Source organism: Haemorhous mexicanus, chromosome 2 (genome assembly GCF_027477595.1).
Source record: "Haemorhous mexicanus isolate bHaeMex1 chromosome 2, bHaeMex1.pri, whole genome shotgun sequence".
In the NCBI taxonomy this organism is placed as follows: domain Eukaryota; kingdom Metazoa; phylum Chordata; class Aves; order Passeriformes; family Fringillidae; genus Haemorhous; species Haemorhous mexicanus.
Window position 1 is genome coordinate 57,536,254 of NC_082342.1, and position 26,362 is coordinate 57,562,615.

Consider the following 26,362-nt stretch of genomic DNA (forward strand, 5'->3'; position numbering starts at 1 on the left):
TCCCACTGATTGTGGAACGTACCAGCTGGCACAAGTGAATGCATTGAGGCACTGGGGTCTGGTTTGAATGAACCAGGAAAAATCACACATGGTAATAAAGAAAACAATACTGTGAGTATGTTTCAGATCATGGAGAAGCTCAGAGAAGAGTGAAGTGGATGAAACGTCTGCTCTGAGATGTCTGCTCAAGTCCAAGACTGAAACTCCAGTCTCACCTGCTGCCTGTGTTTAACATCTGAAAAATCTTACACTGGTGGATCTATTGCCAGGCTTTTTTCCACTATGAGCACAATCTTTTGAAGATTTAATCTTCAAAAGTAGAATTTTTTTTTTTAGGGGAAAAAAATCTCTTTCCCCTGTTGTAATGCAGAGGAGAAAGTAAAGAAATCCATGCAGCAGGAAAGAGTCTGGAGCACATGGCAAGATGTTTTACTTGTATCACAGTATTTTGCATTTATTATAGTGCCTTTGATCCAATGGCCTTGCAGTATTTTATGAGTTACGAATGATCTTTGATCTTTTGTTTCCCTATGCTGATGAAAAAGGCTTTGCCTTTTTTTTTTTTCTAAACAGATTTGCTGGCATTATGCTTAAACTATAAAGTCAGAAACAAAGCCAAGACAGCAGCTCAGGTCACTGCACTCCCCTTCAGTGCCTTCTTTCAGACCCGTATCGCCTTTGTGTCAACACTTCCAAAAGGGGACAGAGTCCAAAAAATGGCAATTAGAAATTACAAGTCGCCCCTATGATTGTATGGTGGAAATTGTAAAGACCCCACATAACAGGAGGATGAGCACAGGATAAATCGACAGGCTACTTTATTAAACCCTTTGAAGCACAGTGGATTATGTTTGCACATAATACACCTGCTGTGATGCTGAGCATTAAGATCTGTCTTTGTTAACATGCCATCCAAATTTCATCAGGAACATATTTTTCATTAAAATACTTAACGGAGCTGGTCTCTGAGGCATCTGGCTAGCGGTGGATAAAATCCTTGCCATTAAAGTTGCTCTCCCAGGAGAGCAAGAAACTAATAACAGAAGGGACGGGAGAACAAGGGAGCAGACGAGTGCCCATTTAGCCCAGAACCAAAACGTTGAGATCTAAATTAAGTTGGACACTGAAGGATACAAAGAGAGAGTAACCTTTAATTGCTGATCTCCAGCACCAGCTGCCAGCGTGATAAGCGAGCGGGGAGTGCAGATGGATCCCACCTGCACACAGATCCCAGGTAGCTGCTGGGCTGAGGCAGCCCGTGTGGCTGAAATGTTGAAGACAGCCATGGCAGGAAGGTCTAACAGGAAAAAACTTTATGGCCTGTAAAAATGGGATTATGTGTTCTCCAGTGCTGGCAGCTGAGCAGAAATCCCTTGCACGTGTAGTGATGCGTGGTGCTAGAGGCTGTGGGCAGCTGCCTCTGCTTAGCCAGGCCAGAGCAGCCACCTTTACTGCAGCCAGGAGCTGAAACCAGTCTGCTTGATTTACCCAAACCAGATTAAGGGTACTTACATGAAGGGCTCAATCACCAGATTGGCTGTGTTGGTGGTTTTCAGTGGGCATAAGGTGGTGTGTTGGTTTCTGGCTCTGTCCCCACTGCCAGCACAGTTGGGCTGGGAAGAAAATGTCTTTTTCTTACGTTGGCATAAAAACAAGATCGTGTAGTAGCACATATTGTCCAGAGACCACTAGGTGTGAAAGCAGAATGGCTGGCTACTAAATTCCCTCTCTGCTTTGTGTAGTGGGGAAGAGATGTGACATTGTATGTGATTTCTATCTGTGCAAAATATGCTAAAAGCCTTTTCTTGCTGATATTAAATTGACCTCAAGCTTCCTAAGGGGAGCACTAATAATAAGCAGGCAAGCCAGAGAAATCTGTTTGCCCTCACCCACACTGGTAAAGGAGACGTAATTATGAAACCCCCAAAGCAGTGTTGGCTGGGATACAAGAGAGTCATCTGTTACAGAGAATCAAGGTAAGGGCCAAAACAGTAATATAAATATTTGGTGGTTTAGGGGGAAAATTCAGAAAGCTTAAAGAGTGAGAAACTGAAACATGTCCTTTTGGAAATTATATCTCTGCAATGTTCAAGAAAATGTCTCAAAAAAAAAAAAAAAAAAGGAAAAAGAAAAAAAAAAGAAAGGTTGCGCTGTAGTCTTGGTTGGAGAGCTGACAAGAATATGAACAATTTAATGACCAAAAGCATGTAAATTAATAAAAATAAGTAGGAAAAAAGTGCTACAATTGTCAGAAATGCAAAATCAGAAACATAAAGCTTGTAAAGAATGTAAAAGAAGATGAGATCTGCAGTCAGCAATGCTGAGTGACAAAGATGTGTCTAATTTTAATATAAATTTGAAATGAAAAAATTGTTGCCATTCTACTGCTATGTGAAAAATTTGACTAATCAGGTGGAGTGCAAAAGAAACACTGATGTTCAATAAATATTTCTGTTCTGTTTTGGGGTTAAAAACAGACGATAAAGCCATGTTCCAGATTGGTAACAAAATACTTTCTGTAGCAAAGCAAGCCTGAGAATGTAAAATAAGAGCAGCTCCAGTTAAAGAACTCAAAATCAGCAGCTCTGGATAAACATTCGTCTAACAGTTTTTAATATTATTTTCCCAATCAGCTGGTCTGGAGATGCTCTGGAGGTTTCAGCCGACACAGGGATGGAAAAGCTGATAATAAAAGGGAGAGTAGCATCACCAATACCACTTGACAGAAGTTGGTGGAAAATGTATTTTAGATAAATGTACAAGTTTGTAAAGTAAAGGAAGTAATGTTATAATGTAATAATACTTAACGTTTCCATAGAATATTTGGATTGGTAAAACCTGATATTTCCATGAAAGATGCTTGTGTAGAAGTAGCACATTATGCTTTAAAAGGATTAGGTGTTGACTAATTGATTTCAAAATGTCCTTTTTATGTGTAATTTTCATGGAGGACGTATTAACCTAAAGATTTAAACACAGATTAGGCTTTAGCAATTTAAAATTTTTTTCAGAGACCTAAAAGAGGATATAACATCATCACTGCTCAATTTTTCAGATAACACACAGAATGGGAGAATGGTAAATTCTGAAGACAAGTCACTATTGCTGAACAATCTCTGAGCAAGCTGGGCTTTAGCCAACAATACCTGTTTTAATATAGCTCCCATAAAATGACACATCTAGGAACAAGGACTGTAGAACTTTGTAGGATGCTCAGCTTGCTCCTGGGGAGTCATTACTTCACAAAGCTCTGGAGATCAGACGGAGTTGTTAGCTAATCTTGAGCTCCCGCTGTCACATCCGTGAATTCGTGCTGCTGCCCACAGGTTTGGAACAGAGAACGGTGTCACCCTACTTTGACAAGTCTGAGCTATGTACCTAGGGAGTGAACTGAGCAGGAGCACAGGCTCAACCACGTCTTTGATAGCGTGGGACTGCCCTCTGTGGTCATGGCTGGGGGTATAAAAACTGGGGCAACAAATTACCTCTGCAATTAACACTTCTACTGTAGCTTTCCTTGGCCCAGTGCTGGTGTTCACAATTTATGGGGGCTATTAGGTAACTGTGGAAGAGCAGAAAAAAAGAACAACCAGGTGGGCAAAAAGACCCCAAATGATCAATGTTTAAGAAACTGTTATATTCCAGGAGACTGGGCATGACAGGATCTCATGCTTCATAAAGCATTTCTTGAATATTAGGTCTAGCAGCTAGAATACAAAGCCAAACACATTCTGATTGTGTACAGAAAAACAATTTTTCCAACAGGTAATAGTCACTGGAATAATCTGCCAAGGGCTGCAGGGGGATTTCCCAGAACATGCAATCTCTTGTTGTTGCTAAAGAGGAGTTCTACCTCAAACACAAACTAAATAAGGAAAGTCCTACAGTTTCTGTTACCCAAGAGGTCAAGGGAGATTATCATTAGTCTCTTCTGGCCTTGTGATTTATAAATACAGTCCTGGTGGAAAAAAAGGAATTATCCTAATCTTGGACTTTCTCAAAACACTGTGGATAAAACAGTAAGCATACAGAAAGATCAGAAACAGTCACTTTGCAAACAGTTGTGCCTAGTTTGGTATTTCCACTAAGACCAAAACATTTTGTCATTCCAGAATGTGTTTTAAGCTCTTCCTTCTCCGTGGCAGAGCTCAGCCATACCAATACACCGATTTCCAGGGCTGCTAACTAATCAACATTTGATAATCTCAACAAAGCCTGAGTCTGAAGTCGGTGGGAGTTTTGCCATTCTCATCTAAGGGGTGGATAAAACCAGATCTTTGCAATTTAAGGACACACCTCAAATTCTCCATCCAATGCTAAGTGAAACTCAGGGGAATTATGCCACACACACACAACTGCTGAGCCTGGCTGAAACAGCAGATGTTTCTCATATCCCATGTCCAATACTGTTTTATTTAGGCAACATTTAGAAAAAATTCTACCTACATGATGTGAGTCACTACACAGCCACAGTAAAAACACCATACCAGCAACAGACACAAATTTATTCTATAAAACTGTGCTGGCTTTTTTTTGTTCTTTGTGAAAAGAGAGTGCTTCACACAGAATGTATCCTCCTGCAATTTAATTTTTTTTTTTTTTTTTTTTTTTTTTTTTTTTTTTGGCTAAAAGAAAATAGCAACTCCTGTCTTTTAAAGTTTCTGGGAGTGTTCTGCATGTATGAGGCAAGTGACACAGGAGCACTGATTTAACCTTTGGCTTGAAATATACAGTGAAACAGCCTTTAGTTTAGATCAGTCCCCACCTTTACAACTTCCTGAGACAATACTGATGATAATACAAGTATGTAAAATACTTGGAATTGTATTTCAATGCAAAAAGTCTAGTCTGAACCTTGTGATGAGAGCAAGACTAGATTCATATCAACAATTCCATCAGAACTAGCCCCTTTTACCTTGAACTTGCTGTCCATCTCTGCTGTGGGCATGGCAGAGCAGGGTTTAATGTGCTCTTTCATCACTAGAAAACTTGAAGTCAGAGCATTCAGAATCCAGTGGGAAAGCAGGACACCCCAGATCCTGCCTGGTCTTTGGTGTGAAGCAGGGATATGAAGTAGTGCAGTTTCTGCCAGGCCTGCCTCTCCCCGAGCATGTGCTAACTAGCAGGCTGTGGGGTTTTCTGAAATTTAAGATGTCTCTGTCACTCCTGGAATTTTTGTTTTGATGTGTGTTTTTGGTTTGCGGCTTGGGTTGTTTTTTGTTTTTTTTTTTTTTTTTTTAATAATATCTTAATTCTAAACCACAAAGAAAAATTATTCTCAAGCCTGCTGGACAGAACAACTACCTGGGAGGTGTCTGGGAGGACAGATACTTGGACTTCTGCTCCAATAAAAGTATTTAAATAGATCTTTAAAATACAGACAAATTTTGCCAAGAGACGTGTCTAGAATATTCTCTCAGCATGAATACTTGTAGCTCATTCTTTGGAGAACAAAATGTTAGTTGAAGTCCTCCCAGGAGGTGGCTTGGAACTACAGGGTCTTGCATTTCACATGAATGCCTTAAGGGCTGAGAGTTAGGATGAAATGGGAACTGCTAGAATAGGAGAAGGAACGTAATACTCAGATTTGTCAATCGAACTCAACAGAAAATACATTGGTGAGGGAGTTCCTCCTAGAGAAAACAATGGTTTCTTATCAAATACACAAATAATTTTGAACTGCCTTTTCAGTATGTATTTTCAAAGACCTGTCCAGTTGCAAATGAGTTCCTCCCAGGCTTCAGGAAGCAGGAACCTCTACTGCTGGCAAGAGGCTCCTACTGTCTCCCACTACTGTACTCATGAATTCAGGGACAACATTTGCACTAATTTTAGAAGCACAGTTAGGCTCTTTGGACAAACCATGGAAGTCCTGTTAGAAGAACCGAGCATAAGACTTTAGCTAATCACAATGCACCCATAAATGATTATGAAAGACACATTTCTGAGGACTTCCAAATGCACATCCACATATACTTTTCAGAAGAAAAAAAAATTGCATTTCAGAAATATGGTCCAGATTAGATCCCTGTTTCCATAGGCTGAATGTAATTTTCCTGAAAACAAAGGCAAAGGAGAAACGGAAAAGATGTACAGATTCCTGAGGAGTGTTTTCCTGTCCGAGGTATATAAAGGCCCATGTTTTCAAATGAAAAACATAGTCATCATTTAAGACTGCTCCATAAAAGACAAGTACTGTTTGTGTAGGCAGCCCTGGCAAAATGGTCATATATCATGATACAAATATCCTAGGAATAATCAAAACAGGAAAGGTTCATATATGTACCTTCTGTATAAAATTACTATGATCTCATGAAAGCAGGGCTTGTGTAGACACCTAGTTTGACTGTTCTGGCTGGGATGGGTAACAGGCTACTCAGCAACACAAGAAAGGCCTTCTAATTACATTTAATTCTGCCCTTTAAATCAAAACTATATTGAACCCTTTTAGTTACAAAGTGAGGCAGTAAAAATATGAAGTGCTTCAAAAACCTGCCCTGTGGAACCACAAGATTTTAATGTTTAAAGCATTTTAAAGCATTTAAAACATTTGGAAGGAAAAAAAAAACTCAACAGAACAATCTATTTAAGAAAATGTTTTAATTTTTCTTACTTTCTAGTAGCCATTTTCTCATGTGTCTGTTCAAATTCTAAACCAGCAACACAATTTACCCTATAGCCTTTTTGTCTGGAGGAAAAACAAATTCAAGGAAAAAGTCTTGGAAAAGAAAAGTTTGAGAAGGTACCATTATTCTAAATAGGCTGTATTATTATTGCTTAAGTAAGATAATGAAACACTCAGGGTTGGAGGAACAGAGGCTGGCAGTTTACACTTGGCATTTCCTCTCAGGTTTTGTTCTTCCTGCACATGACGTGCCCCCTTGTGGGGAGAGGTTCAGGCCCACAAACCACCGGCCTTCCATGACAGGCTTTTATTGGGCAAAAGAGACAGTTGTCACAAAACAGCTTTTTGCTTCCAAATTTCTCACTTTTCAGCCCCTCCTTAGATATGTGGTGCTCAGTGTACTTGGCATGGATCTCTCCTTCGGGTTGTGGGGAGGATGAAGGAAAGCAGCAAGCTGTAAGGCTCCTGAAGAGATGACACCAGGTGACTAACACTGTAATAATAGTGTGGAACTGGGTCCTTCAGCCATGTCAAAGAGGTAAGTTTTAGCACCCTCGTGGAGCAGAGGAAAGCTGCCTTAAAGAAAGCACTGCATGAAAGTTTGCTTGTGACAAGAGTAAGAGAATGCAATCCCCTGGATATAAAGAACATCCTACAAGCCACAGGCAGGATCACTGTAGGAATCTCTGCACTGAACTATTGGTAGAGTCTTAACTCATGTCTTAACTCATGCTATGGTAACACTGAAATAGTTCTGAAAATATCTTCAGGCTCATATTAAAAGCCTTTTTGTCCTTTCTTGTAATATTGATCTGGCCATCACAACCACAGTGTAGTAATCTGTCTGATGTCCTTGCCCATACCTTAAATTAACTTCATTTATTAAAAATAGTCATTTCAAAATGCCAAAAATTCAGGTAATGTGGATCATAAACATCCACTTAACTGTTTTTATCATGACAGATGTTCAAGTAGTGTAGCAACTCCACTGGAGTTATGAAAACCGAGGCTATCATATTGCATTCAGTGTGAACACAGGGTGAAGAATACCAAACAATGATACCTTGTGATTATTAAACACAGGGTGATAGTCTTCTTCCTCCCTTCAATATAGAAAACATATTAATTTTCACATATGAGAGGTAAGCAAATGAACTGTTTCCCCAAAACATGTAATAGGCTGATGAAACAAACAAATGATCTTTTGTTAGAAGTACAAGATAAAACACAAGCACATTAAAGCACAGAGTCTGGTAAAGTGACAGGAGACTGCTCCACTCTGCTACAGAAAGGACAGAGAAGGGGCACCCAAAGTGCAACATAAATGGACAGGAAGGAAGATGGCAAGGAAAGAAAAGGGAGGAAGTCTGTACTAACAATGCTTCTAGCTGAGATTTTAGTGTAAGACACAACCAAATAAACACGGTAATTTCTAGATTCGCCTGACATATAGTAATCTCTCTTGCAGCAGGTTCTTTCTGTCTCAAATTCTAGAACCCCAAGATCCTCCCTTAGAAAACTGTTCAGAAAACTGGGAGTAGGGGTTATTCTACGCTAGTTTGTTCCTTATACCTCAGTACACACCAGTTTCTTATCACTGTGGATACATCTGTCGGCTTTGTTGCTTCAGACATAAGCAAACTGGAATTGGAGTATGCAGTAACCTGGCTTCTGGGTGCTGACCCTCACAGCACTCTAGAGCGATATTCTCTCCACTTTCACTGGTGTGGAATCTTCTCTTGAAAGGAGAAACTACACAGCACATCAAATAAAACTTGGAAAATGAGTGAGTTGTCTTGAGACGACAGACATGCTTCTGACTCTGTGATTTCTATTTCCTTGCAGTTCCATGTAAGACGATTCAGCACTTGAAATACCTGAGAACTGTAAAAGCGCATTGCAATGTTCATGTCTTTTGCAGTTGACTAACGAAATAAGAATTTTAAAGTCAGTTCTTGGAAGGATTCTGCTCTCTTGTTCAATTATTACATAACAAATTGTACACAAATAGTATTAGCTTTGTGTCAGAAATAAATTTGGGTAGAATCTCAAGCCTTCCACTGAATCATCTCTGCAAAGATGGCCCATCTTTTCAGCAAGAAGCAGCCTAGAGAAAGCAAAAGAAGATGTCCTGTATTACTTGAGGACAACATGATAACTAAAGTATTAAACACAACAATTATTACCTACCTTTCTTTGGCTAAGAGAACAGACATCCCCACCAGCTTAGCAAACTCATCAGCTGTGAGAGAACCCTTTTCAGATACCTATCAAAAAACAAATACACAAATAAACAAACCATGGCATTAGAAGAACAAAGTTCTTTCAGCTACTGAACCACGTCTAGCCTTGTGAAGTGATAAATTGGTAACAAATCCCTTAAGAAAAGAACTAATTTGTTTGCTTTTTTAAAAGTACAACTAGTTATGAGTATTTCCCCTAAAAATTAATTAATCTCTTCTGTGTCCTGGGAAAATTGCTAAGTATAAAAAAGCAAGAGAGAAAATAGTTAAATCTGTTAAAAAATCATATAGTACCCATTCCTTTGGATTTTTTTTTAAAAGATGCCTTGGAATCAAATTAACTGAAAAATTAGAATAGCTCAGACAGCAGAATACAGTGTCCATCAGTATTTACACAGCAGAACTATTCTAAGTGATTCTGCAAAGACTGAAGCCTAGAGGAAATAAAAGACCTGTTCAGAGCAGCTCATCAATGTAGAAATATGTCATCTCAGGTGGAAGAGAAGAATTTGAGTTTTATGGCATTTAAAGTACACTCACTGCCTACAGGAAAATCCCCAAATCTTAGTACTTCACATGACATTATGGCATACTAGAGGAGTAACTAAAAGCCACCATCACATTCGGCTGACGCAAAAGACAGGTTCACTCTTGGGACTCAAAACTTTGGCCCTTTTGTCTCAACCATGCTATTTAATAAAATTAAGCCTTCTCATTCACATTGGACATGTGGATGTTCAAAATACCATATAAATACTACATATGAAGTCTAGATTAATTATTGCCTTGAATTTCCCAGATAAACATGTTTTATTCCCTAAAAATTAATTATCTTTCCATTTCTCCATTGCTTTAGATTCAAGCAAAGTTGTAAATCCGGATGTAGTTGCCATTTCCTGCTTCCCACATAACTGGGTGGGGAGGGGTCTATTCTGCATCATTCTCAGCAGCAGTCCTTTTACAGAAACTCAGATTAAATCAGTCCTAGCATGAGATTTTTGGAGGCTAAGAGATCAAATCTGAGTAATGGACGTCAGCTATACAACTGGTGATTAATTATCTTTCCTCCCCAAACCACTATGCTCATCAAGGGTGATGTCGGATTCCTTTGATGTCCGTGTTATTTCCTGTCTTCACCAGCCATTCAAAACCACATCTCTCTCCTGCCTGAAACCCTATGGCTTCCTTTCACTTCTCAGAACTTAATGCATCATGTGCAGTAACATTGAAGTATGGGTGCTTTTGGCCACAATCTGATCTCATCTTCCCTTTTCCATACAAGCTAGTCTTCCTCTGTTGAAGCCTCTCTCTTCCATTCTTCTATGGAGCCAAAGTTTCATATTATGAAAATAACAGAAAAAAGGCACCTTGGTAATAAATCCACCATCTACTACTTTTTGCAGTTGACTTTCTTTGTTATCAAGAAGGGTTTTTCCTTTCTTTTCAAAGACATAAGCACTCTTACTGAAGACAAAAAAAATCATTAAAAACCAAAAATAATCAGAAAAAAAGCCCTAAAATGGTTCTGGTATTTTTCTACACATTTAAGAAAATAAACTGAAAATATTAACGTATACTGAAAAATTTAAGCATTTTAATGTTGTTGATTTAGAATGGAAATCACTGTAAACATTTCTCTTATCTATTCCTCTCATCTAAAAGTCTTTCTGATGAGCAAAAGCTTTATGGTGACAATCATGCAAAACACACTGAGCAGTCTACCTTGCATCAAGTGAGGTGTCTGTGATAGCTCTTTTTCTCGTCTGCCCCCTCTTTGACTTTGATGTTTAACTTAGGACACATTGGATCAGCCTTTTCTCAAATGTATGAAAATCAAAAAATTACATTCCACTCAGAAAGAAATGGAAAAATGTAACAAATAATGGGATAACAGGACTGTAAAGTGTCCAGAGGCAGCATGACCACAATGGTTTATGACACTGAGCAATTCATACTATTATTTTCCCTGATGAAGCTGGCTTAATTCTATACACACTACTCTCCCACTGAGTGCTCTTCACAGCAGCAAACTTGGTACACATACAAGGTACTGCTCTATGAAACAAACCCAAACCAAACAACTACCTATATCAACATTTAAAAGCTGTTTCCACTGCCTTCAAGCAGTACAGTGTCTGAAGTCCACTTCTGTTAAATTAGGTGCTCAATAAATGCCATGAATTTCAGTCTACAGTGGAAAAGATTTGGAGGAAGGCTGAAGGTTAATGAAGTTTGAAAAGAGATAGAAAAGTGATTTATTCCTTAAAGAGAAAGTAATGACTAAGATTATTGCCTGCACAGAACTTTGAAGTTGAGAAGTGCTATTTAAATATTTCTTTTAGAAGATACAAAGTGGAATGCTTTGTACTTTGAAACCTCAAGAGGAAATCCCATACCTCAGGATTTTTACCTAATGTGTTTAAATTTCCCTAGCATGGTCAGAACACTGAAGGAAATGAAGTACACTTACTGTCTCTAAAGCAGCAGCTACCATTTCCTCTTCGTTATGAGACTGAAGTTCAATCACCATCACACCACTATCAAATATCCGAAGCCTAAAATCAAAAAAAGAGAGGCAAAGTAAGTAAAAACCTTGTGCACATCGCTTACGGTCACGTTTCTAATGCATCCACAGCTATAACCACTTTACAAAAAGGGAAAAAATCCCCCCAAACCCAAGCAAGCTCTCTAAGATGAACTTAAGCTTAACAGCATATGCAAAATCTGAAGAGACAGAAAAAAGCAGGGCATATGTCTGGTCTTGGTTAAACCCTTTTCCAGTCTGAAAAAATTCTAAGTAAAAAAAAATAACATCTTCCTAGCTAAAAATTTATGTTTTCATGTTGAGTGGATGTTGGTGCATACAGCAGCATCCTTTGAGCAAATAATGACTTAGTTAAAATATCCACAACAACCACAAAAAAATTCTACTTCAAGCAAAAATTAAATCATCATGGTCTGACCTGTGAGTGCCATGCTTTATAAACAAATCCATAAAGCTCTTACCTTAGTGGTAATTTCAGTGATTCCAGCATTTTACAGGCATTTACTAAATCTTCTGGTGACAGCAGCTATTAAAATAGTAAAACATATTTATTCACAGTTTGCACTTCAGGTGTATAGCATGACATCAAAACAAATAAAGTTTTAGTAGCTGAAGCTACAAAATACACCAGGCTACGCTTATTGTTAATTCTTTTTCCTTTCTATTGTGCAGTCTATTTTCTTGGCTTCTATGCTCCTTTCTGTTCCCTTATTATGTATTCTATAATAATCTTCCTTGCCTTGTTTATAGAAAGAATTGCTGTATTCTGTTAAAAAAAATTTCCCAGAACATTCACCATTCTTTAGTAGTCTCTGACCTTTAAGTTTTGTTTCCAGGTAAGTATGGATTTTCCCTTTAACATGGTATCATAAAAAGCAGCATATGTTATTACTACTTGTAAAGGACACGTAAGTATTATAAGGAAAAATGAGAAGGAGAAACATAAAACCCCTCTAATTTCAATGAAGAGCTGATCACATTGTGTTGTAGACAAGTAGAATGAGCAATTGGTAGGGAACCTTTTTACCCTTTAATGTCCTTATGACTGAAGTCCTGCTGTAACACTCTGACCCAGAGCAGTGTCTCACCTCTAGCCCTCGGGCACGATTCACCAGGCAGTACACTTCTGTCAGAGACATGATCCCCCCTTGCTCCTGTGTTAACGAGCACAAGACTGGTGAGAGAAACAGCCCAGGAACCTCATAATCTCTACCTGCAGGTGGCTGATTAAACAGGTAAAAGAGAGGGGCTAAATGACGGGCTCTACTGGGAAAAAACTAAAGAGGTAAGTTGTACCTAATCATTTAACATGCAAAATAGTGACACTACACCCAAGGACTGTGAATTACTTTGATTTTAAACCAGAGAAGAAATCACAGGAACAAGGAATTTCAATATATTAAATCTATCAATCAATTTACCATTTTTACTTTTCAGAAAAACTCAGTTTTCCATTCTGATCACAGTAGGTGGCACATGCCTTTCATAAAAATACTGTAGTTTGTATGCTTCTTAGGAAGAACACAGCCTTATAAGTTGCAATATGAAATTTTAAAATTTAAAAAATTTAACTTTTTGGTGAGAAACCTGTAATCTGTAATAGCTTAAATTAAAATAGGAGATATTACTATGGACTGGTAATCTACTTAATAATTCTGTCCATATTTGCAAAATATATAAATTTTAAGCAGTTTAAAAAGACTCATTACTTTTATTTTCAGTCAGTGTCACTCTTTAAAAAAAAGAAATATTCAGCAGTAAGAGATAAATACAGGACTGTTCAAATAGAAGAAAGACCACTTGAATAATTTTCTAAATCTCATCAACATTTTGCAAATCAAAAGTTGATGCCATTAGTCCTAAGAAAAATTCGTACTGAATTTTTTTATTCAAAAAGGCAATATATATTCCTTCCATTAACATTGAATAGGAGGCTGTGCTGCTAAATCTGCTTTAAAATGGGGCAGACTACTACAGCCAAAACACTCTTAGATCAAAATTCAGCAACACATGGAAAATGCTGGTGCAAGATGTGGTGCTTTACCTCTAAGGGTGTCTGCAGGATTCCAGCCAGTTGCTTTGCCAGTTGCATGTGGTACTGTGTACCAGATCCATATGTTTCCCTCGTAACTGGATTAGCTATACCCATACTCAGTAGGTAGGACTTGAACCTAATGGTCTGAACAAGCAAACAAACAAATAAATTTAAAAGTACAGCAGCTAATGAGTGATTCTGGTTTTTAAAAATCTTTGATTTATTACTATAACAATGTTTTGGTGAATAAATCCCTCAGTTTATTACCAATAAAGTTAATTACTAGGCAAAGAGAAAGAAAAACTTTGTACCATGTATTTTTGATCAGCACAGGTAAAAAAAAAATAGAAAAATGTATATAAAAGCAATAAAATCATTGCTTTTAAAAAGAGTTTAAAGAAAAATCAACACCAAGCAAGTAAACTCTATACCAAGTATAAGGGACTAAACAACAAAACCAGCCAGCAAGGGTTTTTATTAACACTGCATTATTAAACAGCATTTTGCTTTTCATAGGAACATTTCTGTAGAATTTAAAAACGGAATTAATTTACCTCATCCTCAGTGATGTCACCTTGTTTTTCTTTAATCTTGTTGGCTATTGACTTGGATAATTCCACCATTTCCTTAGCCTATCAAGAAACATACACAGATAAGTCAACTTTCAGAACAAGAGAAAAAAGTGTGCTTAAAACTGAGAAAACAAGCATAAGTCTACTTGGCCAAGTGACACGTGCCATTCATCCATACCTTCTCCATTAGTTTGCTAAGGTCCTCAAAAGCCTGAAATGAAAAGGAGACAATGCAGATCAGTATAATTAAACCATTCAGTTTTATGGACACAGGGAGATGCCTTTGTCCACCTACCCAAGCTGCTACCCCTTTAGATGAGTATGTTACAATATGAGATACCATACCTTATTTGTTGATACAACTGTTTTACAGCATGTCTTATAATTAAAATAAATAACAAAGAATGAAGAAGAGAATCAAACAACCACATCCTTTTCCAGTACATTAACAGAATTTTGGTACAATTTATGATGTCCATGTGATAGGAAGGGACAATGAAATACTGAGTCCAAGAAAAGATTAAACTGTCCAAGTTTATTATGTTCTCTGGAAGGTGGGGGAAGGTTTCTGGGTGGTGATGTTAGGTAGGTTTTATTCCTATTTAACCCTCTCTCAAGGAGATCTGTTGTTTCTGGCCAGCTGCAAGACAGCTGTAAAGCTACAGATGTACTGCTCCTGACAAGACAATTTTCATTTAATCAGTGAGTGTTACTTAATTAGTAAGAAACACTCATTTCAAATGAGCAAGAAAGAGGATATCTGAGGGACAAAACCTCTGCAATGTGTGGCAACATCTCTTCATTTAAATACTCCAATAAAATGCTATGGTCTCAAATACAAGAACTCTACAACAACCCAAAAAGGGGTTTTAGGCTTAAATAAATCATACTTTAAAAACAGCTGAATGTATACTGAAATTCCAAACTTTTAGTAATGATAAACTAGCATTAGAAAAAATCATGTTAAAAAAAAAAAGAGAGCTAGCAACTCCATTAATGCAACTATATTAAAAAACAACTCTCTTTTCTCCTACCCTCATCAACACACATTCATTCAGCCTCCTCACTGCTCTCAAATACATGACAACATGTCCAGATGATCAACCTTTTCAAACAACCTTTTTTCGGTATGAGAAAAATTCCTGAACCTCTTCATGTAAAGTTTGCCTGACAGCAGTACCAAAGCCCTCCAGCCGCAAGTAAAGAAGATTCAGTTACACTGCCAAATGGCCAGAGAGACATCTTGCCTACAGCTCCTAGCCACTGCCTCTACGTCATTTCTGCCTTACTCTGACTAATCCCCCACTAGGAAGACACACTTTTGCAGTCTTTTTGCAGGAAGATCCCATTGTTCCCATATACTTTTAGGTGTCTTATGTAGAAGCTTATTGGTCAGAGTTTCAACGTGCAAAGAACAAAAGGAGATGCCTCTAGAAGGAGACAGGGTTTGCTTTTCACCTCCTGATAGTGCCAGTGTTTCTCCACTGACTGGACAAATTTAGCCCCCTAACACTTGGTACCTGAATTAAATATCCAAAATTAGGTGGTCCACAGGGAGAAAAGAAAATATGTCACTGTATAACAATAATTTATCACTAAGAAAACAAAAGCTTCTATTGGAATACTTCTTCTTACTCCCTAATCTGCAAACTGAATAATTTACAATAGATTTCCCAATCTCTAGTGTAAATCAAAGTCCTGCTACTCTACTTGTATATGATATCAACAATAAGTTTTCTGACAGGGCTTTTCCCAGCTTATTTCTAATCTCCATACCTGCATGAAAACAACATTCATCAAAAGAACCCCTGATTTAGCTAAATAAACAGTATGCTGTGTCTAACTCCTCCTCTGCCTGACTCACCCAGGGCAGGCCTGGAAACAAAGGGGAATGTGCACACACCTAACAGGAACTTCCTCAGATAAACAAAAGACTAAAGAACTGGATTCTTATCAGCACTGAACAGCAGATGCAGGAAGCCTTTTCCTGGAAGCCAGGGCACCATTTTTTAAATTAAGTCATTTATAACATTTAAAGCTGGAAGAAGGCAGGATTTTACAAGTCATGGTTTTCCTCTGCTCACACAACATGTATAAATGGATTTCTTTTACTCTCTGACAAAGTTACTAAAGGAAAAAATATGCAGACAATGCCTTTTGAACTATACACCCACGCATGTAACCACAATACCTTTTGAACTACACACAAAACTTCATTCAGTACATTCCTCACAGACAGAAACCAAGAAAGTTTAATGCTCCCAGTATCTGAAACAGCAAGTGGCCTGCAAAGGCACTTAAATTTTCTTAAGTATTTGAGTAGGGCATGCCTTTTTCTTGTGGAACACTGAATCCCATAGAACACAAGAACAAGTCTGCTGCATGTAGTTTATGAGCACTTTTGTATCAATCTCTACTACCAAGACAGAATCAGACTATTTTTGAAGGTATTGCTCTCAGGTATATATGAAGAAATTAAATGCCTCCGCTGTCCATTAGTATTGATATCTGGAATTCAACTATTGTGTTGGTTCTGTGGAAAAGAATGGTCTCCATCTAGGCCAGGTATTTTGCAAAGTACTTATAATATCTTGTTGATGCCTGGACTGCAAATCATTTTACTGTAATTATAAGCCTAAATGTAACATCTAAAAACCTGGCTGTAAGAGGAAAATCTAGCTTCATCACAGTTATGTGCAGACACTCGGATCAGCAAGTATTCTGCTTAATATATATTAAATTTTTAATTAAAACCAAAATTAGTTTAATAAATACACACTTAGTTTCAAAGAACAATCTTCTTGAAAGGAATTGTTTAAATGAAGTACCTTTACATTTATTGGTAAGCAAGTTAAATGAAATAAACAACTGTACACTGTACACTCTTAATCAATTCAGACTTCTCAACAAAAACAGTAAATAGTCTCAGCTGTCCCTAAAAGAAAGTGTGAATGAATGTAAATAGTTCAGGCAGGTGGTTGACCTTGAAACTTCAAAAGTACCTACCTCGGAAATGTTTTTGTCAGTCTCTTTTCTTTTTTCTTCTAATTTCCTTTCAATACCTACAATTCCTACAGCCCTTATTCTTCCTGCCTAAAAAAAAAAAAAAAAAAAAAAAAAAAAAAAAAAAAAAAAAAAAAGAAACAAGGAAAGAGTCAAAATAGGAAATGCTAAGTCTTCTCATTTGCCTCACTGTGAAAATTAGAGGACTAGAAATATTCCCCCAAACAGCAGATATCATTCATAGTCATTCATACAATATTTCATGCATTTCTTAACAGTAATTTTCAAACCACTGTCAAAAAATAAGAAATGCGAACCATGTATGAATTTTAGACAAGTAATGATATTGATAGTGTATTTGAAGCTATTAATATGGCTTAATATCCAGACTAAGTATTCCAGCTCATCTCAATTCTAGCCTCTCAAGTCCATGTGAACATCCATACTAGAGCTGCGAAAATGCCAGAGCGTATTATTTCAAGAAATCCAGCCTGAAGAAAGAGAAACATAGAAACACAATGCTAAGTACAGTCTAATTTACCTTCCTCAGAGGTATTAGAATGTGAGTGATGGTGAAACTTTTACCAGATGCCAAATGTGTTCTAGAAAGGTTGGTACCTTTCTAGAAAGCATTAATAAATTAGAAGTATGTAGGCAGATAAACCTTATCTAACATATGACATTCTCCCTAACAACTGTCCATTTAGAATACACATTCAAATCAAACATATATCAGTTTCAAAGAGTTATATAAAAGTCACATGTTATATATTTGACTTCCAGCCATAAAAAAGTAAACCAGGAATCACAATAAAGAGAAAAAAAAAATTCCAGCTTCATTGGACCTCACATGCTGAATAAAAGTACATGCAAATAAATACTGTATTTTCACAATTATGTGTGCTTGTGTCTAACTAAAACAAACAAAAAAAAGGAGCTCATTATCTAAGCATGCTCAAGAAAGAGAGGCTACTGTGTTCTATCAGCTGAAAAATGCAAAGGACAAACTAATTTATGACAGTGAAAAAACAGGCAAACTAAAGCTGAATTCCTGCACATGCCCATGATGTTGGCTAGAGTCACAAGCTGGATGTGTTATATGGGGGTGGCAAGAAGTGGCAGTAAGAGATCACACACAGATCCTGCTCACAAGCTCTGCACATACCTGTGAATCCTTGTTAACTTGCATGGCCTGACCAGTGGGCATGCTCTCCCATCTCCTTTGTGTGATTTCTTCTGATAATCGTCTGTAGAACTGCAAACATTAAACAGTGACAACAGACATTTCATGAACTGCAGAGTACCTCTGTGTATTTTTAGCATCTTGGTGATGAAATAAAGTTCACAACATATGGAGACAAAACATGATAACACCTACACAACTCATTATATTGAAATTCTTAATGTCCAGTCTTCAAAAGCATTCACATTAGAAGAGGAGCCATGCAGTCACTAAGTACTTCCACTGTAAAATATTTCTTCAGATATTCAAAAAGTCCCAAACCATGTTAAATATTGAGGTATACTCAAAGGCATGTTTTTAAAGGAAGGAAAGCAGAGCAATCCAATTGCTATTGATCTTCTAATTCAACATTATAAAACAACCACAGAGATCAATTACACCAATTTGTTTATTGCTAATACCAGAAGGTGGCATTAGTAAACACTAAGTGTGTCCCACTGACCAATATCCAGAAAGAAAATCTATTCCACCGTTTTCATTGCTCAGGTTCACAGAAAATCATTCTGAAGTCATGAAGAAAGGCTGGGGTTTAATTGATGTGCTAGGCAATCAGTAAGCAGAGTAAGTTTGATTTTCAGACACAACATTAAAATAAATATTATTATGATTGCGAAAAACAGACATACTATGCATAAACCTACAATCATCATAATCTGAAAACTGTTCACAAGGAATGAAAGTGAGTCTGATCAAGCACATGCATTTTTAAGACATTTCTAAATAATTTGATTTGCAAATCTTATTTTCTGCAGTGAACGGGTACAACTTTTTCCACAGCACAAAGTTAAAGTTCTCAGTCTTGTCAATTGAGGATTTTCCACTGTGAAATTTCTTTACAGAGTGCAATTTCTTAGGTTTTTAGGATGAGCCTTCTTTTAAGAATATATTACATTTTTCTTAGAATGCTCAAAAGCCTTTGAGATTTGGTATAGGTTAAAAAAAATTATACAGTGTAAAATGAACAAAAGTTCTGAGGCAAGAAAAGTTGTTCAGCAATAAAATTAGAGAGAAAATTAGGAATAAGTTGTCTGATGCCTGTTTAATAGAGGGTTAGGTACAAAGAAATATCTTTTACTGTTAAACATTTAACAGATTTCAGAGATGTCATTTAGGAAAATCCCATATTCAATTTAGTAGATTAACAAAGGAAATATAAGATTATAATAAACACCCTAAAATAAGGACTAGCCTAGCAATGCCTCTTGACATTTATGGAACTCTATTTGCATTATTTAATGAAAGTCTAGTACATGGGAGGCTCATAGTGTTTGTCTCCCAAAAGGATATATTGAAAAAGCTCCACCTCAAAAGTAAACATGGAAAGATCACTGGAAATTATCACTAACACAGCAAGAGGAGAAAAGCATGTCCAAAGACCTGATTGTGCTTGGCATCCATGGTACAAGACTTACCTCAATCTGCCCATGTTCTTTGAAAGAAAGCTTAACGTAGGAATATTTGCTGCTTTGGAATGGACCAGGCTCTTTGTTTGAAGAAGCAGGATGAAGATGAACTACTATTTTGGCACTACGGAAAAGGAAAGAGAAGATATTTCTGTAATATTTAAATAAACTATTTCTGCATCAAAATTAACCATTTCATCAAAATCTCTATTAACTATCTCACATAAGAGCTAAAGAACATCAAAGAATGCTTTATATTTATGCATCAACATTTAAAATATTTTGATGAAGTAGATCTTGCATAAAGATTACAGCAGCCTCTAAAGCAGAAACATTTTACAAATTTAAAATGTACCTACCATCAATTCTTTACAAATGAACATAACAAATGTTAAAATTTTGAGCAATAATTTCCAAAAAACCTTTTAGCTAGGATAAAAACTGACTACCAAGTTGTAATTTAATTTGGCATTAGTTATTGCAGCTCAAAAGCCAAAATATGTTTTCCTGTGTCAAAGCTAACTTTGACACAGGAAAACAAAAGGTGTCAATATTATGTGTAACCTATTTGACTTCTATATGTCATTCATGGACACTGTGTGTGAACTTATCCAAAACCAACATTCAAAACCAACATGCATGAAAACAACAGTCTAAAAGGACACCTACTACCAAAACAAACCTTGGGAGAGCATGATTTTAGGAAAATTAACAGACTGCTATGACAACATGACTGCAAGTCCTCCCTTCCCATGTCATTTTACTGATAATCTTTGCATTAGCCTTTACGTACTTCTCCAGCATTAGTGAATGAACTGATTTCTTCTGAATACCTTCAGCATATTACCTTGCCAATCTGACTGTAGGCTGCAAGCAGATGTTAATTGTGTATATATTTCTTCAGCCAAAATTCTTTCTCTCTTTAGAAACTTAAAATCATAGAATCATTTATGTCAGAAAGGACCTCTAAAATCATCAGTAGTGATTACAAGACAGTTAGTTAACAAATCACATTAGTCATGACTCTCTTACACATTTGACCTCAGTGGTCCTTGTGACTGTCAGTATGGAAATTTAAGACTGAAAACAGAACCTATCATGGATTAATCTATAATGTTGGGTACCTCACATAACATGCATGTGAAAGGATCCATCTGAAAAAGACAATGAGGATGGCCATACCTCTTTCCTATCCCAGCTGCTTGCTCTTCAATAAATACAATCTGAGACAGAGGTACAGCAATGCAGCACTCCTGCAACACGACAAACACAGGTGAATTAAACCATATCCTGTCTATTCACTCTCTAAATCCAAGTGTTCTCTTTCTCCATGTCACAGTATGGATATTTACAGGTGCTGCCTGAAGCACTCTTTGTGAAATATGATGGTAGCAGAAGAAACATTGTATTACATTGAAATATATGTAGAAAAAGGAAAAAAAAAAAAACTTTTTTAATTAAAAAACCTCAACAAACTTAAATATTAATGTGTCAAGTTTAAAAACCTCAAGCTAGATTCATAGAAGGGACTATGAAATTTATCAAATCTTTAGATCTCAGGTCAAAATTTAAAGACTAAAATTTGCACACTACTGCACCTCATCTCTGCAGGTGTACAATATTCATGCGTTCTTGACATTTTTGCACTGATGTTACTTTGGGAGCTAAAAAAAAAATCCAAAATATCCAAACCCACCATTCTTTTTAAATGCTGAATATATAAAATCTACACTATTATCTGAATGCAATAGGAATTTTTTCATCCTACAGTGAAGGAGTGCTTAATCCAGCAGTTAATGCATCTCACCACACATTTATTGGACTGTGCTTTAAACCAAACAAAGAGCAAGAAACAAGGCTGTATCCATCTGTTGGAAACTAACCTATCCCAGGCTAAACTCTTTCCACTTGCATTTGAGACAGAAGTTGCTATGGGAATGATTCAAAACATCTATTAAGGTGCCTGGTCTTGTTTTGGTGAACATCCTCTGAAGAACATCATCTCCCACACAACACCTTAGTGAGTGACACGGTCACACAGAATGCAGGAAACCCAGGTTGCATTCCCTCTCTGAACTTCTCTCTTCCACCTGCCACTTCTAGCACCACCTTACAATAGACACTGTTACAGGGCCCTCTCAATCCCTACTACCAAAACTGTTCCTCTTTGTATGGAGTAATTAAATACCCATTACATTTGAGAGCAGGGAAGTATACATGCAGGAACTCCAACTAATAAGTAAATCTCTTATTGGGCAAAAACCTGGGTTGTACTTCCTTTTCTAAAAACTCTTAATGCAAGCTATCTAGGCTCTTCTATTACTCCAGTTTCTAAAGCCATTACAAACAGGTAATGTTTGTAAAACAGCCACAAACTTCTGGACACTTTAAAAGATAGGCAAGATGATACGTCTGTTAAAAAAATGTTTTGAAAATGACAAAAAGAGTTCAACTATACATAGTATATGCATTGTCAAAGTGACTGATTCATTTAGTTCCAAGATAGAAAGGTATGAGCAAATTTTAAGTACAAAGACTTAGAATCACCCTTTCCTGATGTGAGATGCTATAGGAAGGGACACAAAACCAAAAATGTGTTAAATAAACTGTGTGTTTATTTGAATTTTGTTTTCCAATACCTCCTGTTCATCACATTATGCATGATTTTATAATTCAAAAATTTGTACAAATCTAGCTATGTAACGAACTTTACAGAATTCCTTTTCTTGTTTTTTTAAACACTGTTTAACTGCAGATGGCATGAAAAACAGCAGCTATAGGACCCAGCTGTCTGTTTCTGTAAGATATGTTAACGTAATGACATTAAGTACTATACATTGCTGACATAATAAGAAAGGGACTCTGTACAAATTTTTCCTAGGTGAGCTAGCTAAGGTTTTAAGTCTGATGGTAAACCACAGCTGAGCTCAGACAACAGCTTACCAAGACAACAAAACGGCACCACGCTCCCCATGTTTCAGCACTGACAGCCTGAAAATTAATCAGCTTTATTTACCCCACTAACAAAGTTAATTACATCTCCCAGTCAAAACTGGGTAATTTTTGCCCATCTCTGGGCCACATTTCTGACCCTTCTGTTAATCAAGCCTGAGCTTTTCAGAATCTTTGCTGAGTTAAATTAGTTAAAATAAAATTATTTTTCTTCTTCTCCAAGGTTTTCCTCTGGATTTCAGTTCTAAGACTTGATGAAGCCATAATGCTCAATGTTACTGCAAGCATACAAAAAGTCCAAGTGAGAAGATTAGACACAGTGGCTGTTGTAGTACATGCTCAGCTCTCAAGAAGCAATGCTGATGAAGAAGTATAAAGTGATGAACACAGAGTTTAGCATGTTATCTCATGTTATAATGTGATGGCTGTGCAAAAAAGCCTCATGTTAATTTATACAGAGCAGCTCATGGTCTGGACAATCAAGCACTAACTTGTGTAACAGCAACCCCACCATGCATAACAGCTCTTTAAACAATTTGAAAAAATGTATATTAAAAATAGGTCTACAGTTCCTAATAACAATCCCTAAAGAAAAAAATCATACTACTCTGCCAAATAAAGAACATCCTTGGTGACATTGCCTTCAGAGTGCTCTTAGTAGCTCCCTGCTTTGAAGCAAGGATGTGATATTTGGTAGGGATCAGCCTTTGAATGTAAAAGGTGCTTCAGCTGCCCTTGCACAAAAGCCCAGTGGAATACAATTTGCTTTAGGAAAGTTGTTATCTGAACGTGCTCTGTCTAAACTTTGACTCCCAGGGTTAAAATTATCAATTATCGTGTCCAAAACAAGCATGATCCAACATGGTCTGAGGAAGACTTCTCCAATTGCAACTGCGGAGTCGTGCCCATTGCCACAGTCTACGCTTAGAGCTTTATGTGTTTGTGGTCTCTTTCTCCCACTTCCGGCCTGCATTCCCAGGCTGTGGTTGATGACACAAAGCATTCAGCAGCTTTAATGCAGTTATCACACTGTAGTTCTGGCAGTGCCATTTAACCTGTGACCACCTGTCCACAGCAGTACAATAAATGTTCTGGCTGTTTGAAGGGACAGTTCATGGCAGGAACAGGCAGCTGGGAGGGCAAGATGTGTGCAAAACAACAGCACCACCAAACACATCCTATTATCAAATCATGGTCCGGGACTGTACGGTGGGAGCACAATATATGGTGGGGCTTGAACTTGGACTTGAAACCAACATGAAAGAAAAGGTTTTCCTAGACAAGGAGCACAGGAGAGAACTTCATATTATGATTTGCCTGACACACTCAACTTCAGTTTCAAAATCAATGTTTTTTAGTGCATGACAACAGTCTCTTTTCTCCTTTATTTCTGTGCAGTCGAAACAAAAATTTATAGGATACATTCCTATCCCTTCTCATCTCTGCATGATTATTTTATTTAAGCAGGACTGGGTGAAAGAACTCTACATAATCTTCTTTCTGCTGAGAGCCAAAAAGTGGACTATACTCATAAAACAAAACACACACAAAGGCAGGAATAATCCCCTCTCCATGCGCAGGCTTTTCATTGCATGCTACTTGTTGTTGACTATGAAATTTACAACTGAATGACATACAGGAGACAATGGTAGGACTTACATGATTCTTCTGATCCCTCCAGATCAGTCTGTGTGTGCTCAGCAGTAAAACTCCACTATCGAATTTCACCTGGACAGGAAAAATAAAACAGATCAACAACACACTGAACCAGTAAGTTACATAAATACTGGTCTTGGAAACATTACACCTTACCACAACAGAGCAATCAGATTTAACAAGCCAGTATTTTGAGAACACTCCCTTTTTCCAGAAAACAAAATATATGAAATTTAGGAAACAATGGAGAAAAATAGTATAAAAGGACTGGATGGATTAACACAAACTTCCTTTTCCAAGTGTAAAAACTTTCCCCCCGGAAATCCTGAGGGATCCTCCCTCCATATACTCTGCAAGATATACTAAATTTCTTAAATGTATTTTAAACAGGGCTATTGGCTTTGGAACATTCACTATATGCTGACAAAGAAGGTAGAAGTTATGCAGAAAAGCAAAGCAACCTAATGAAAAGATGCTGCACACAGTCTGAAATCTTCCATCCTATCACACAGGAGTATCACTTCTATCTGTGCTGCTGTTGAAAAGCTCTTTACTTATCAGACAGCAAACAGTACCTGGAAAATCTGCATTAGCAGATTAGATCCCACTAGTAAAATTGGAGGCACGTGTTCACAGCTTTTTGTGAGGGCATGCAATTACCACGGCGTAGAGAAATGGAGAGACCAAGATTCAGTCCCGCAGTGAAGTGAAGCAATAAGCAGCATGGCTCAGAAAAGAGGAGAGGGTATGTCAGCACCCAGGACGGCTCAAGTGTGAATTGTGCATCATGCCAGGTATCACACCAAAGCTCAGCTCTGCACCAGAGCTACAGCCCAAGCAGAGTGACACTGCCTACACACACCCTGTGGGGGTCCCCACCCTCACCCCATGTCACACACACTGTCCAAGGCCTTTCTCACAGAATTACAGAATTAATTAAGTTGGAAAAGCCCTCAGAGTTCATCGGGTCCAACCTATGACCCAAAATCCCCATGTCAACGAGACCATGGCCTTAAGTGCCATGTTCAGTACCATGTTCTTTCATTAAAGAGCTCCACAGACGGTGACTCCATCACCTCCCAGGGCAGTCCATTCCAATGTCTAATAACCCATTCTGTCAAGAAATGCTTCGCAATGGCCAACCTAAACCTTCCCTAGCACAGCTTAAGGCTACTTCCTCTTTTTCTGTCACTTGTTGCCTGGAAGAGAAGACCGAGCCTGGGCTGGCTCCACCCTTCTTTCAGGCAGCTGCAGACAGTAGTAAAGTCCCCCCAGAGCCTGCTCTCCTCCAGGCTAAACAATCCCAGCCCCTTCAGCTGCTCTTCCTACGACCTGTGCTCCGGACCCTTCCCCAGCTCCTCCTCTGGATCCGCTCCAGCACCTCCATGTCTGTCCTGAGCTAAGGGGCCCGGAACTGAACACAGGATTCGGGGCGCGGCCTCACCGGCGCTGACTACAAGGGGGCAATCCTTGCCCTGGTCCTGCTTACCACATTATTGCTGATACAGGCCAGAATGCCATTGGCCTTGGCTACCAGAGCACACTGCTGGCTCACGTTCAGCTGCTGTCGACCAGCACAGCCCCTCGAAGCCTGCAACTCCGCCCTAATCTCCCCACAGAGACAAACCCTGCCAGACCCTGGCGCAGAACGTCCTCCCACACCCCCGATCGATGCTCCGCCTGCAGCCCAAGCCCTTCACAGCCTTTGTGTCGCGTCCCTGGCCCAACACGGCCCGCACCCACAGCCCTACCACCCCCCTTGTCTGGGGCCCACTGCCGCGTCCTTTACCCTCCTCCCCGCCCCGGCCGCGCCGCCAGGCCCCGCGCGGAGCGGCTCCAGCTCCCGTCACCTTCTCCTCCCCGTCGCTGAGGCGCACGCCACGCTGTTGGATCACCAGCGTCTCTCCCAGCTCCAGCAGCCCGGTGGTCCACGAGAACCTGTCCATGGCCTCCCTTCCCCTCCCGCACCGGGCCGCGGCCGCTGGGCGTGCAGGGACCGTGTGCGGCTGACCCGCGCCCTCTAGCGGCGGCCCGGGGACCGCCCGCCATGTTCTCCCCGGGGAGCGGCGGGCGGGCAGCGCCGCC

The 26,362-nt window shown here is 38.5% G+C and overlaps 1 protein-coding gene across 2 annotated transcripts; it reads right to left on the reverse strand.

Moving 5' to 3' along the window:
* Positions 1 to 6,583: 6,583 nt before the first annotated feature.
* On the reverse strand, positions 6,584 to 26,285 carry VPS36 (vacuolar protein sorting 36 homolog). Of its 2 annotated transcripts, none has more exons than XM_059838960.1 (14): positions 26,128 to 26,285; positions 24,281 to 24,349; positions 20,852 to 20,922; positions 19,679 to 19,793; positions 18,189 to 18,278; positions 17,027 to 17,113; positions 14,199 to 14,231; positions 14,003 to 14,080; positions 13,458 to 13,592; positions 12,502 to 12,567; positions 11,875 to 11,939; positions 11,339 to 11,423; positions 8,816 to 8,892; positions 6,584 to 8,732 (listed from the first exon to the last, which is right to left on the reverse strand). In XM_059838960.1, the coding sequence occupies exons 1-14, from the start codon at positions 26,221 to 26,223 to the stop codon at positions 8,639 to 8,641; spliced, it is 1,161 nt and encodes a 386-aa protein (XP_059694943.1). In that variant the 5' UTR covers positions 26,224 to 26,285; the 3' UTR covers positions 6,584 to 8,638. The 2 variants fall into 2 exon arrangements, with proteins under 2 accessions (XP_059694943.1, XP_059694942.1); XM_059838959.1 differs by having other exon boundaries at positions 12,502 to 12,636.
* Positions 26,286 to 26,362: the final 77 nt, after the last annotated feature.

What these genes read in the sequence shown, in the direction of transcription:
- VPS36 (XM_059838959.1), bottom strand. Translation starts at nt 26,223, where the DNA reads ATGGACAGGTTCTCGTGGACCACCGGGCTGCTGGAGCTGGGAGAGACG. An exon ending in CTGACAAAAACATTTCCGAG is followed by an intron (nt 14,232 to 17,026) that starts GTAGGTACTTTT and finishes TTTTCATTTCAG; the next exon opens with GCTTTTGAGGACCTTAGCAA. An exon ending in GTTCTCTTAGCCAAAGAAAG is followed by an intron (nt 8,733 to 8,815) that starts GTAGGTAATAAT and finishes TGCTTTCTCTAG; the next exon opens with GCTGCTTCTTGCTGAAAAGA.